General features: G+C 39.1%; 1 protein-coding gene across 1 annotated transcript; it reads left to right on the top strand.

Moving 5' to 3' along the window:
* The first annotated feature begins 2,074 nt into the window (after window positions 1-2,074).
* On the top strand, window positions 2,075-12,441 carry LOC132781031 (phospholipase A2 inhibitor and Ly6/PLAUR domain-containing protein-like). The gene is made up of 6 exons (XM_060784948.2): window positions 2,075-2,174; window positions 6,084-6,170; window positions 7,558-7,674; window positions 8,622-8,774; window positions 10,565-10,693; window positions 11,379-12,441. The coding sequence occupies exons 1-6, from the start codon at window positions 2,114-2,116 to the stop codon at window positions 11,546-11,548; spliced, it is 717 nt and encodes a 238-aa protein (XP_060640931.2). The 5' UTR covers window positions 2,075-2,113; the 3' UTR covers window positions 11,549-12,441.
* The last annotated feature ends 290 nt before the right edge of the window (window positions 12,442-12,731 follow it).

The following is a 12,731-nucleotide window of genomic DNA, read 5'->3' as shown; positions in this document are numbered from 1 at the left end:
TTCAAGGTCCAGCCAATATAATAGAGTTGCAAAACACAACTGATAATAATGCAACAATGCTAAGGCCAAGAGTCCAGTTAGTGAAGGCAAGCCAAGGAGTACAGAGTTAGGTCAGGGACAACAACAACCAATAACCAAGGTCACAGTTCAGTGGTGAAATGCCAGGAGTTCAATTGTCAGGATCCATATGTCAAAGGTCAGGGATCCAGGAATATTAACCAAAGTCAGAGTTCAAACGTCAAGTCAAGAAGTCAGGAAAAAAAACCCTGAAGTCAAAATCCATAAACCAAAAGCCAGGAACTCAGATATACAAACTGGACTAGGTTATGGAGCAGCTAATTAATAGCCAGCTGCATTAAATCACTTCTGACCGAAAGGTCATGAGTTCAAAGCCATTCCGGTTGGAGTGAGCTCCTGGACATTAATAGTCTAGTTTATTGTTGATCTATGCAGCCCAAAAGACTGTTGCATCTGTCAAGTAGGAAATTTAGGTACCGCTTTATGTGGGGAAGCTAATTTAATTAATTTATGACACTATAAAATCTCCAGCAGTGTGCAAAAGAATGAGGAAGTACTCTCTGAAAGGCCCTGGTGTCACAAGTGGATGGTGAAGTGACAGCTCCCCCTGGTGACCGGAATCAAGCATACCCTCATGAAACCAGAAAGCTGTAATATTAAATTGCCTCTGTGTCTGTCTATATATGTTGTGTGTCTAACGGCATTGAATGTTTGCCATGTATATGTGCATTGTAATCCGCCCTTTGTCCCCTGCAGGGTGAGATGGGCGGAATATAAATATTGTAAATAAAATAAAATAAATAAATAAACTGAAGTCAAACTTCAAAGTGAGGAATTCAGAAATACATACAGGGTCTGAAGTAAGTGTACAAGGAATCAAGGTCAAGTCCAAAATTCCAATACCAGGAATTCTGTTACTGCAACTGTGGGTTTTTTTTTTTTTGTATATTGTAATGTTATTTTGTTATTGTATTTCTCTTTTTTCATGTAATTTTGATGATGTTTCTTGTTATTTATGTTTTGGTTTTATTTTGATGTAATATGTTGTTCAGGCTTGACCCCATGTAAGCCTCTCCGAGTCCCCATCAGGGAGATGGTGGCGGGGTATAAATAAAAAAATATTATTATTATTATTATTATTATTATTATTATTATTATTATTGGAAACCAAGGGCCAGTATAGTCGGAGTCTAGATTAAAGATATGTCTGCTATGCAGAGCTATTCCCCAGAGGCCTCATGGGCCATCCAGTCAAACTCCCTGCCAAGAAGCAGGAAAATTGTATTCAAAACACCCCCCAACAGATGGCCATCCAGCCTCTGCTTGAAAGTCTCCAAAGAAGGAGCTTCTACCACACTCCGGGGCAGAGAGTTCCACTGCTGAACAACTCACACAGAATCTCCTTTTATTCCTATACTTCGAAGCCATTGTCCGTGTCCTCGTCTCCAGGGCAGCAGAAAACAAGCTTGCTTCCTCCCTATGACTTCCCCTCACATATTTATACATGGCTATTGTATCTCCTCTCAGCCTTCCCTTCTGCAGGCTAAACATGCCCAACTCTTAAACAGCCCCTTATAGGGCTTGTTCTCCAGACCCTTGATCATTTTAGTTGCACCCTCCTTTGGACACATTCCAGCTTGTCAACATCTCCCTTAAACTGCATGGCAAAGTATTCCAATTCTGGGCACCGCAATTTAAGGGAGATGTTGGTGTTCTTGTCCTCTTATTATATTCCTCCAGATTTAGACATTAGTTCATGTAATTATAAATATCAAAATATATACAGAATTTATGGCAACAACATGCTGTAAGCTTCTCATCAGTGGCCTATTTTTTATAGTTGCCTTGGAGAAAAACTGGTGAAGAACAGCATGAAACCTCTGGTCAATGACTTTTTCCCCTATGCATGTGGAGATTGCCAAGAATTTCTGAATTTGGTGAGCCTTCTCCAAAGCGTTTCTTAGAAATGGTGTGATGTCACCGACCCTACTTTTTTTTTCTTCAGGATGTTTATGGAGAAAAAAATCACAACAGTTCTGTAAAAAGCTGAAAGATTTTCAGAGGCAAACTCTTTGTTCCCTTTTCAAGCCCCCAAATGCGATATATAAAGCCAGCTTCTTGTGTTTTCTGCCTTCATTCTGTCTTTGCAGCTACAGGTGAGTCATGGGGAATCCCAATTGGCTCCAAATCTATTATTGCTTTAAAAATTCACTGCCTCCTCTCAGTAGAAAGGGACTTCTAATTGTCAACTCAGAGTTTGTCTACTCTGCCAATTAATGCAGTTTGAAACTTCATTATATGGTCAGTGTAGATGCATATAATGCAGTTTAGCTGCATTGAACAGCATTATATGAGTCTACATTGACCATATAATGCTATTTGCGATTTCAGGCTACTGGTTGTCTGTTTGATGGTTAATTTTATATTGTGTTATGCTGTTGTTGTTTTATTTTGCTTGTTGCTATTTTATGAATTTTAATGAGTTATATTTTAACTATGATCGGGCTTGTTCCCGTGTAAGCCGCCCCGATCAACATAGTTAAAACATAACACATTAAAATTCATAAAACAGCAACAAGCAAAATAAAACAACAACAGCATAACACAATATAAAAACAACCATCAAACAGACAATCAGTAGCCTGAAATAGCATCTTTGGGGAGATGGAGGCAGGATGCAACAATAAAGTTGTTGTTGTTGTTGTTGTTGTTGTCAAAGGCTTCCATGGCTGGAATCACTGGGTTGTTGTAGGTTTTTCGGGTATGCATTTGTTTTGGGGGTATGCATTTGCCCAAGGAAGAACATTCCTTTCTTTCTTTTTAAATAATAATAATAATAATAATAATAATAATAGATGTTGCAGATTTGCAAGAGCCTTTGCCTTTTTCTTCCCTTCCCACCCATGCAATCTTTTTCTTCTTCATGACTTACAAGGGCTCTTTCTCTTTTCAAAACATTCCCTTCTCGCTCTCTCACTCTCCCTTTCTTAGAAAAATAAGAATTTTCCAAAATGGGCAACTCCAGCCAGGGAGGAGAAGTGGAGTGAGTGAGGCTTTGAAAAACAAAATGTACTGTTAAGGGAGGAGAGAGAACTATATCATATATATCATCACTCTGAAAGCTGTTCAACAGTGGAACTCTCTACCTCAAAGTGTGGTGGAGACTCCAATGGAGGCTTTTTTTTTAATTGTTAAAACTGTTTATTTTGATTATGGTACATAACAGAAAAGCAACCCATGGCAAATCAGATATAATCAGGTACCAAAATTTTTGACGTGTACATGCCTCTCTACCTTATTCAATCAAACAGTTAATTTTGCAAATTATTATCATTTACGTATCTTAATACACACAAACTTGCTATTTCTAGCTGTTTTCCAGTGCTTTCAGTCAGAGCTTAGTATTAAATTTTTTCATAACATTCAGGAAATCAGCACATGGCATTTTACACACAAACCCCAGACCTTACACTCAACCCAAAACCCCTATCCTAAACAAACTAAACCCTCATCCCCACACCCGTGCACCCTTCACCATGACTTCCCGCACCGAAACACTATGAAGCCTTTAAGCCTATTTATCTATCCTTATTCATGGTAAACCTAAATTCCTAATGGAGCTCCTCTATATTACTGACTCTCTATTCAGATATGCCATGGCCAACTTCCATTTTTCTAGAAAGTCCTCATTACTCTTATTCCTCTTGTTATAAGTTAGTCTGGCCATTAGCATATATTCTCACATTCTTTCCCTCCAATCCTTTTTGGTTAGACCTTTTCCCCCTTTCCAATCTTTGGCTATGGTCAATCTTGCCGCTGCAAAGCTATATTGATATATTTCTTGGTCCTTCTGATAATTGTTTTCTCTCTGTAGACCTAGCAGACACAGTCCAGGGTTTTTTTTTATCTTGTTATGTAACATTTTATTTGTCTCCTTAATTACCTTATCCCAAAATTCCTGTATGGTCACACAGGTCCACCACATGTGGAGAAATGTCCCTTTCTGTTTCCTGTACCTCCAGCAAATACCTTGTTGTGATTTGTCTATTTTAGCCAATGTAGCTGGGGTGATATAGCATCTGTAAAACATTTTGTATTGATTCTCCCTGATTGAACCCGATAAAGTAAATTTGAATTCTTTGTTCCATAGGTATTCCCATTTGTCCAATTCTATTGGTCTGCCTAGGTCCTTGGCCCAGGATATCATTACTGTCTTGACTCTGTTGTCCTCCATGTTATAACTTAGTATGTATTTGTATAATCTAGAGATTAACCCTTTATCCCCCTTTTTTCATATTCTTTCCAATTCTGATTCTTTGGTTGCAAATCCAATCCTCAAGTCTTTTTTGTATCTTTCATGCAACTGGTGATAACGAAACCAATCATTAATCTCCAATGGAGGCTTTTAAACAGAAGCTGGATGGCTATCTGTTGGGGGTGCTTTGAACGTGATTGTGCTGCTTCTTGGTAGTAGGTTGGACTGGATGGTCCATGAGGTCTTTTCCAACTCTATGAATGTATGATTCTATTACAAATGAGGGCTCGGAGCCTTGACCCCATTATAAGTGGAGGGAGGCTTTTTTGGCTACAAAAAAGGGCTGAAAAAATTGGCTTATCTTCGAGTATATACGGTATTCTTTTCTCTAAGGAAGCAATTAGTAATGTTAGCAATTATCTTTCCTCTCTGAGAAAATCTTTAAAAATCACACATTTTCCAATTCAAAACTTCTTCTGGTTGAAATTTTCAAGCAACTATTTTATGCAGAAAATAATATTTTTACGGAGTCTTTAATTTGTTTAGTTCCTGCCATGTTCCAATTGTGCATGACAGATGCAGATGGATGTTCTATTTCAAAACTCATTTATTCAATTCTAGTGTTTTCTCTATACTGATTTTGTATTTATTTTTGGGTGCATTTTTTAAAATTCCAGTGTATACCTAGACAATGTGTATATTGTTGGACATTTTTTCTCACAATGATAGTAATTATTATTATTATTATTATTATTAAACTTTATTTGTACCCCGCTAGCATCTCCCAAAGGATTCAATGTGGCTTACACAGGCCAAGGCCTCAACACACAACATAACAATACAATCTAAGGAAATCAACAATTAAAACAGAATAAAGCAAAAATAAACAACAGGCAAAAAACAATACATTAAAACACAATAGAACTGAGCCAGGCCAGAGTAATGGGTACAAGAATTAAAAGTGCTGATGTGACAGGAGGTGTGTATAAGGCTTCTAGGGCAAGTGCGGTGTGTGATGTGCAGCAATCATTGATTCTAGTAAAGTGCTTATGGGACTTGGTAATGGAGATTTCCTAATCTGGGAAGGCACACCGGAAAAGCCAGGTCTTCAAGTTCTTTCTGAAGACTGCCAATGTAGGGGCCTGTCTAAGATCTTTGGGGAGGGTGTTCCAGAGTCGGGGGGCCACCACAGAAAAGGCCCTGTCCCGCGTCCCCACCAAGCGCGCTTGCGACGCAGGTGGGATCACGAGCAGGGCCTCTCCAGATGACCGAAGTGAATGTGTGGGTTCGTAGATGGAGATGCAGTCACGCAGGTAGGCTGGTCCCAAACCGTTCAGGGCTTTGTAGGTAAGCACCTGCATCTTAAATTGGGCTTGGAATATAAACAGCAGCCAGTGGAGCCCCTTGAACAGGAGGGTTGACCTCTCTCTGTAAGGGGCCCCAGTTAGCATCCTGGCTGCTAATCGTTGGACCAGTTGGAACTTCCGAGCCATCTTCAAGGGCAGCCCCACGTAGAGCACATTACAGTAGTCCAATCTTATTATTTCTTACCCCCCTTTCCTCATGGATCAAGGCAGGTCACAGCACAGTCAAAAACACACAAATTATATAAAAAACTACAAACATACATATTAAAATTCCTCACTCCCTAAAAAAATGCACAGATTCCTGGTTGCCAAATTAGTCTGGTTTTTTTCATGCAGGTTTGTGGTGAATGGTTTGGGTAAATCTATGTAGGAAAGTGTCAATGCAGTTTATTCACATTCATTCTTATAAGTGATTTTCCCCCCTGAACACTGTTTTTCCCCAGGTGGCAGACATTTCTTCAGAAGGGGTTTTCACGTCATCATGAAAGCTGTTCTAGGACTCTCCATTTTCTCTGTGCTTCTAAGTACAGGTAGGAAATTCTATTAACCCTTTTGCTGTTTGCAAGTAACCTATACAAATCATCTTTTTGGGGTCAACAAAAAACCAGCTGGCATTGTTTGGAGTGGTGTGAGGGATGTAAGTAATGACTCAGGTACTTTTCAAAAATGAAAACTTGCATATGTCAAAAACAAAAATGGAAAAGGATGGTAGGAACCCTGAATTCCTAACAACCTTGGCCAACAACTTCTTAATATGATCAGAAACAAAGGAAGTCATTTCCAGTTCTTTGAAAACAATATTCAATATATTTTTTAGAATGCCGGGTTACAGCATTACTAAAGGTGGGTTACAGCATTACTAAAAGATAAACAAACATATAATCATTTTAAAACACTCCATAAAATACATATATTAAAGCATACTCCCATAGCATACACATTAAAATACACAAAACAAAAATTAGTCATACAGTGGAAGTTCAAAATTCACCACTAAAACTGTCTGGGTAGGCTGCTGGAAGAGATAGGTCTTCATTTGTATCTTAAATTCCGACAGCTGATTCAGCTGTCGGAGCTCTACCGGCAGGTTGTTCCACAGTCATGGGGCAGACAATGAAAAGATCCTCTGGGTAGTGGTTGCCAGTCTAGTTTTGGCTAGTTGGAGTAACTGGCCCCCAGAGGACTTAACTGTGCAGGGCAGGTTGTACGGCAGAAGGTGATCCTTTAGGTAACCTGGACCCAAACCATGTAGGGCTTTTAAGGTCAAAACTAACACCTTGCACTTTTCCCAGAAACTAATTGGCAGCCATTGGAGTGACTTTAGGATTGGTGAAATATGCTTACTCCTAGATGTTCCTGTAACCAATCTGGCTGCTGTATTTTGAACCAACTGGAGTTTCTGAACTTGATACAAAGGTTTCAGAAGTCCAGCCTTGAGGTTACTAGTGTTTACACTACCATATTCAGGTCCTCCAAATCCAGGAAGGGTGCAGCTGGTGATAGCATTCATGACTGTTGAATCTACCTGGTATGTCATTTAGAGAGACTGATCGAGGAGCACTCCCAAGATGCAAACACAGTCTTTAGGGGAAGTGTAACTCCATCCAGGACTGGTTGACACACTTTCACCCCCCAGATTAGGACCCATGATGGCAAGCACCTCTGTTTTGTCTGGATTCAGTTTCAATTTGTTTTTCCTCATCCAGATCATTACCTTCTCCAGGCATTCGGTAAGAGGGGCCATGGTTATCCTTAGCTGTAGCTGCTTTTGAAGGCATTGAGAAATATATTTGGGTGTCATCAGCATACTGATAGCATCCTACTCCAAGCATTGAGTTCAGTCTCTTGATCAAGAAAAGAAATAGAAAAAGTGCACAAGCCATGTAGCCTTTTCAGTCTTTCTCTTTCCTCCCTTAGGTGCCTCACTGGAGTGTGAAACTTGTACCAGTTCAAGCAGTATCTGTACTGGCAGGATGAAGACTTGTAGCTATGATGAAGACACCTGTTTCACTCTTTTGAGTGAAACCTCAGGAGGTGGGTGAGAAGAAATATAAACCAGTTGGTGCCTCTTTTGATATGGACATTTCACAAACTATTTTAAATCCACCTCAATTATGTTTGGTATTTGGCCAAACCTCTGGCTGGTTAGCAATTTATAAAAATCGGCAGGCATGATCACAGAATCACCAGTCTTGGTAAATTATCTGATGAGGACAACAGAAAGGTCACGGTACATTTTAGGATCCATCAGCTGCTTTGGTTCTTACCCAACCAAATGCTTTAGAGTTCTACATTACTCAACAAAACCCAATATTAAAATTTAGGTTGATTTCTTGAACATTTTTATGTTTTCTGGGAACTGATCAACAAATTTGACATTTGGGGGTGAATTGTGTATTCATTGACTCTATTTCTATTGAATTCAATATGAAGCAATTGTAAGGGTTTTGGGAATACCAACCAAAATCTATTTTTCATTTAGTTCATAAGAGAATGTCTACCCAGACTTTTCCTATGTATTTATTTAAAGGCATATATGTAATTGTAGCCTAAATACACAAATCCTTTCTGTTCTCACAAGCAATGTAGGATCAGGCATTGAAAGAAAACCTACCCAGAATATCATACATGGTTGACTATATAATGAAGGCAATGGCAAACTGCTCCTGTTTAATTCCCACTCCAAGAAAGCTTTTTGAAAACCACCCTGTTTTTGAAACCCACTTTTAATTTCAGAATTCTGCACAGAATTTGCATGCAGTTGTTTTCTACAGAAAATATGGAAGAAACAGATTTTTCTGAGCAGAAAATGAATTTCTATGTAAATATATTATTTTTCTTACAGAAAATGTTTACGATACAGAAAATACTGCAGCGGTGGTGTAATTGTATGTGCAGACACAAAGCAGCCACAGAAAAATTATAACATGTGCCTTGAAGACTTCAGGATAAGTAAACAAATTCTTTTTCTGCTTTTGCAGTCGGAGTAAAAACTTATGTCGTAGCAAAAGGCTGCAGCAACTCCCAGTTCTGCAAACGTGAACCCAATGTTCTGAATTTTGGTCAAAGAAGATTCCAAAGAGACGCTGTCTCCTGTTGTGTGGGAAATGAATGCACTGGAGTCTACCCACGATGTAAGACTACAGTACTTTTTTTTGCTTCTGTAAGATGTTCACAGCCTGAGCTGTCTTCTTTCTCTTTCCTCTTTTTTTTTCTAGCACTGCATCTTCCAAACAAGAAACACAGAAAGGTGTTACAAATTTCAGTACATTCATCATTAGGTAAAGGTTTTCCCCTGACATTAAGTCCAGTCGTGTCCGACTCAGGGGTGTGGTGCTCATCTCCATTTCTAAGCCGAAAAGCCAGCATTGTCCGTAGATACCTCCAATGTCATGTGGTTGGCATGACTTCATGGAGTGTCATTACCTTCCCGCAGGAGTGGTACCTATTGATGTACTCACATTTTGCATGTTTTCGAACTGCTAGGTTGGCAGAAGCTGAGGCTGACAGCAGAAGCTCACACCGCTCCCTGAATTCGAACCTGTGACCTTTTGGTCAACAGGCTCAGCAGCTCAGTGCTTTAACCCATTATTTCACTGTGCTCTGGTGGCTTGAGTGCTGGTCTAGCACCCTATGTGTGACTAGGGTTCAAATCCTCATGGATCATATATAGTCATATAGGCAGGTTATACTCTCTTAATCTCAGAAAAAGGTGAATGTTGAATCCTCTCTGGACAAATTTTGTCTTGTCTACACTGGCCAGTTAAATCAAAACTGAAATGCTATGGGCTTCCCCCAGAGAAGGCCACATGCACCATCTTGAACCTGCAGATGGGATGGTTCAGTGTCCAGATGGTCTAGCTTAGCCAAGAATACCTTGACCCATCTGGACTATCACACTTTGGGCCAAGCGTGGACAGCATGACCAGCTTCAATCCGAACCTGTCTACTATGCATACAGGCCAATTCTACCTTATCTTTTCCCCTTTCCTTAGTGGCACAAAAGGGGATAGATCATGTTAGATAGAAATGGCAAAGCATTTCTATTCATAGAATAAAACACTGTTTGATGAACATATGGTACATTGAAAGCACCTGGGTACTGACTATGAATGTTATGATGCAATACTGATTCATAGCCATATGAGAGTTATTGTAAAGGGTTGCATCAGCCAGTGTCCCTTACTGATGACCTGTCAGCAGGTGGCTGTAGAAGGAATCCATCTTTCTCTCTGTTGTGTAACTCAGTGTGAGTATCTGCCTATGTTGTATGTGACTATTTGATGACTCTGACTGTTTGCAAGCACAAGGCATGAAGATCTGCAAATCCTGATTGTGTATTTGTATATATTGCTACAGTGAAGATTAAAGCCTTCTGGCATTTTGGATGAAAACCTAAATCCATGAGTTTACTAAACAGTGTGTAGATAAAGTCAGATGCTGGCAGTTGGACTCTGCTGATAGATGGGCTGAGGCATGTTTTGCTGTGAAAGGACTCTGCTGTATTTTATTTGCTTCTGGGATATTTGCTATCAAACTTGCAGCAGTTTGTAGAGGTCATGATTTGGAAACTATAAATCACTTCATGTACCAGCATCCCATGACAGATCAAACCCATTTTATTCCTCCCCTTCATTGAAGCAGGTGGTTAGGGCCTCTCCCAGAGCTTTGTGGCCATTTGCTGCTATAACTGAACAGCAAAGGTAAGGTGTCAGTGTAGAGGAGGACAAACCAATTTTGGCCCTGCATGGTGATCTGGACTCAATCCCACCAGTGCTGTGGGAAGAACATGGAGAGTAGAGCCACCCTTGGGGCCAGTCTGTATTTTAGGGTAGGTGTAAATGAACCCTAAGAGAAGATGTTCAGGATTTTGTTAACTCAGCTATTATATTTCACTAGTTCATGAACATTTTTTCCTTTTTAGTGAAACCTATAAATACTACAACCAATGGAAAGAAATGTCCAGCATGCCTTTCTGTGAAAGGAAGATGTCCTTCTGAGGTGGTGCAGTGTACTGGATTTGATGATTACTGCTTTCATATGGTCACACCTGGTATTCCTGATTTTTATGTTTTCCATGATTTTTGAATTCTTTTTGCTAGTCTCATGTGTGAATTAACTCTTGACTTTGAGGTTGTTAGTGGAGGTTTTCTACCAAACTAATGACGCATGTATATATGCATATATGGATTGTACATCTCTGTGTAGTACAGAGTGCATATTCCTAATCCGAAAGGCTTGGGGCCTGAAGTACTTGGGATTTTGGGAAACCTGTATTTGCATATAAACACATATCATGGAGATAGGTCCCAATTCTAGACACAAAATTTATTTATGCTTAATATGAATCAAATAAAGCATTAGTTTCACTGGCCAACACACATTTTGGTGCCTCAAATGTTAGCTCTGTTTCTGGGTTTATTTGACTGGTTTATGCCTTTATCAGCTCTAATTTTTGAGATGCAGAACATATATCATCTAGCATTCGCCAAAACTATGATAACCCTAAAAGGAACTAGAGCTGATGCAGTCTATCCAATGCAATTTTCTGAATCAACACATTCACAATCAAATAACCCCAGGAAAGGCCTAAAAACCAAGAATATATATTTGGTTGAGCTGTGTTTTTTTTTCTTTTTTGCATATATATATATATATATATATATATATATATATATATATGGGATGAACAGGTCCAGTGAGTGATTATACTGACTGCTTCTTTCTTTTCTTTACAGTAGTGACCACAAAGGGCTGCACCACGAGCTCCACTTGCAATAAATTTCAAGCCACACAAGGGATTGGATATTCAGAAGTAGAATGTCAACAAGCCAGCAAGGCTTCTTGGATACCTGGATCACTTCTGCTGGCTCTTTCTGGGTTCCTATGGATGAAGGTCTTCTACTAATGCCCACCTTGTAGTGTGTTTCCTTGGCATGGATGAATGGTTCTTCACTATTTGAATTTGGCTCTTTGTAATTATGCAAAAATTGTCTGGGGGCTACAGACTGTAGGCCTCCAAGTGTTGTTGGGCTGACATCATCCTTTCCGTCCATCCATATTTGGAGAGCCACACACATCACACTCAATGTCTCACTTCTCGCTAATGTCCATGTTGATATGTGCAAATGTTATGGTTTGAGTTCAGTTGGTAACCACTGGAATCATTTCCTAATATTGCTTTTATTGCAAGGTTTTTTTTAAAAAAAAACTTTCAGATTTTTAAAATATAGATATTTTAAGACTTTTTCTTCATTGTTTTAAAATTAATAATAACCCTCACTCAATTCTCTGCACCAACTAACACATTCTGTGTCAGAGAAACTCCTTTTTACAACAAACTAAGCCCAGGTCTTTCTTTTTACCTCTGTCTAGTTGGAAGGTTTCTTTCATCATCTTTAGTATTGGGAAGATAGTGAAGGAAAGTTAAAAACAGGAAAACATGGAAAAAAGATATGTCTGCTTTACCAGAGATGTTTTGAAAAGCATAGATCTATAAGTCTTGTTGGAGCATGTAAAAATCAGTTGATGAGTGTGTTAACTGAAAAATGCAAAGCACGAAGCTGATTGGTTGGGCCATGCCCAGAAGCTAGCTGAGCTTGGGAGTTCTGGCAACAGTCACATGTTTAAGTTTTTCTGTGCAGGAGCTTGCCAAGACAGTTAGTATTTTTGCTTCTTGGCTGTTGGAAGAAGATCTCTAACATAGACACCCAAGAACCATTTTGAATCTCTCAAAAGACATTGTGTGAGTCAATATAACTGTTCATATGATTGTATATATGTTGCTCTGCATAACAAAGAGTAAACACATTATTCTTTACTGATCATCTGTGTGGCATATCTTTTCTCTAATAAGATAGTATGTGGATTGGTAAAGACATGAACTATTTATGATTTTTATCCCACCACAAATCTGACCATGAAAAGGAATATCACAAGAAAGAGGCTGGTGAGAGAAAGAAAAGAAAAGAAAATTACGGAGGTGTTTTGAAATATGCTTTCATGTTATCTCCAGAAGGTTCAAAATGTTAACTGATGCAACACTGGATTATTTTACTTCACATGTGCAACTTCTTAGTCCCAAACATAAA

This window comes from Anolis sagrei, chromosome X, assembly GCF_037176765.1.
Source record: "Anolis sagrei isolate rAnoSag1 chromosome X, rAnoSag1.mat, whole genome shotgun sequence".
In the NCBI taxonomy this organism is placed as follows: Eukaryota; Metazoa; Chordata; class Lepidosauria; order Squamata; family Dactyloidae; genus Anolis; species Anolis sagrei.
This window is presented reverse-complemented; position numbering and strand designations above follow the sequence as displayed.

Coding starts and splice junctions, on each gene's coding strand:
- LOC132781031 (XM_060784948.2), top strand. CDS start 2,114: ATGCGATATATAAAGCCAGCTTCTTGTGTTTTCTGCCTTCATTCTGTC. Junction 2,175..6,083: donor TTCTGTCTTTGCAGCTACAG/GTGAGTCATGGG, acceptor GTTTTTCCCCAG/GTGGCAGACATTTCTTCAGA. Junction 8,775..10,564: donor CACTGGAGTCTACCCACGAT/GTAAGACTACAG, acceptor TTTCCTTTTTAG/TGAAACCTATAAATACTACA.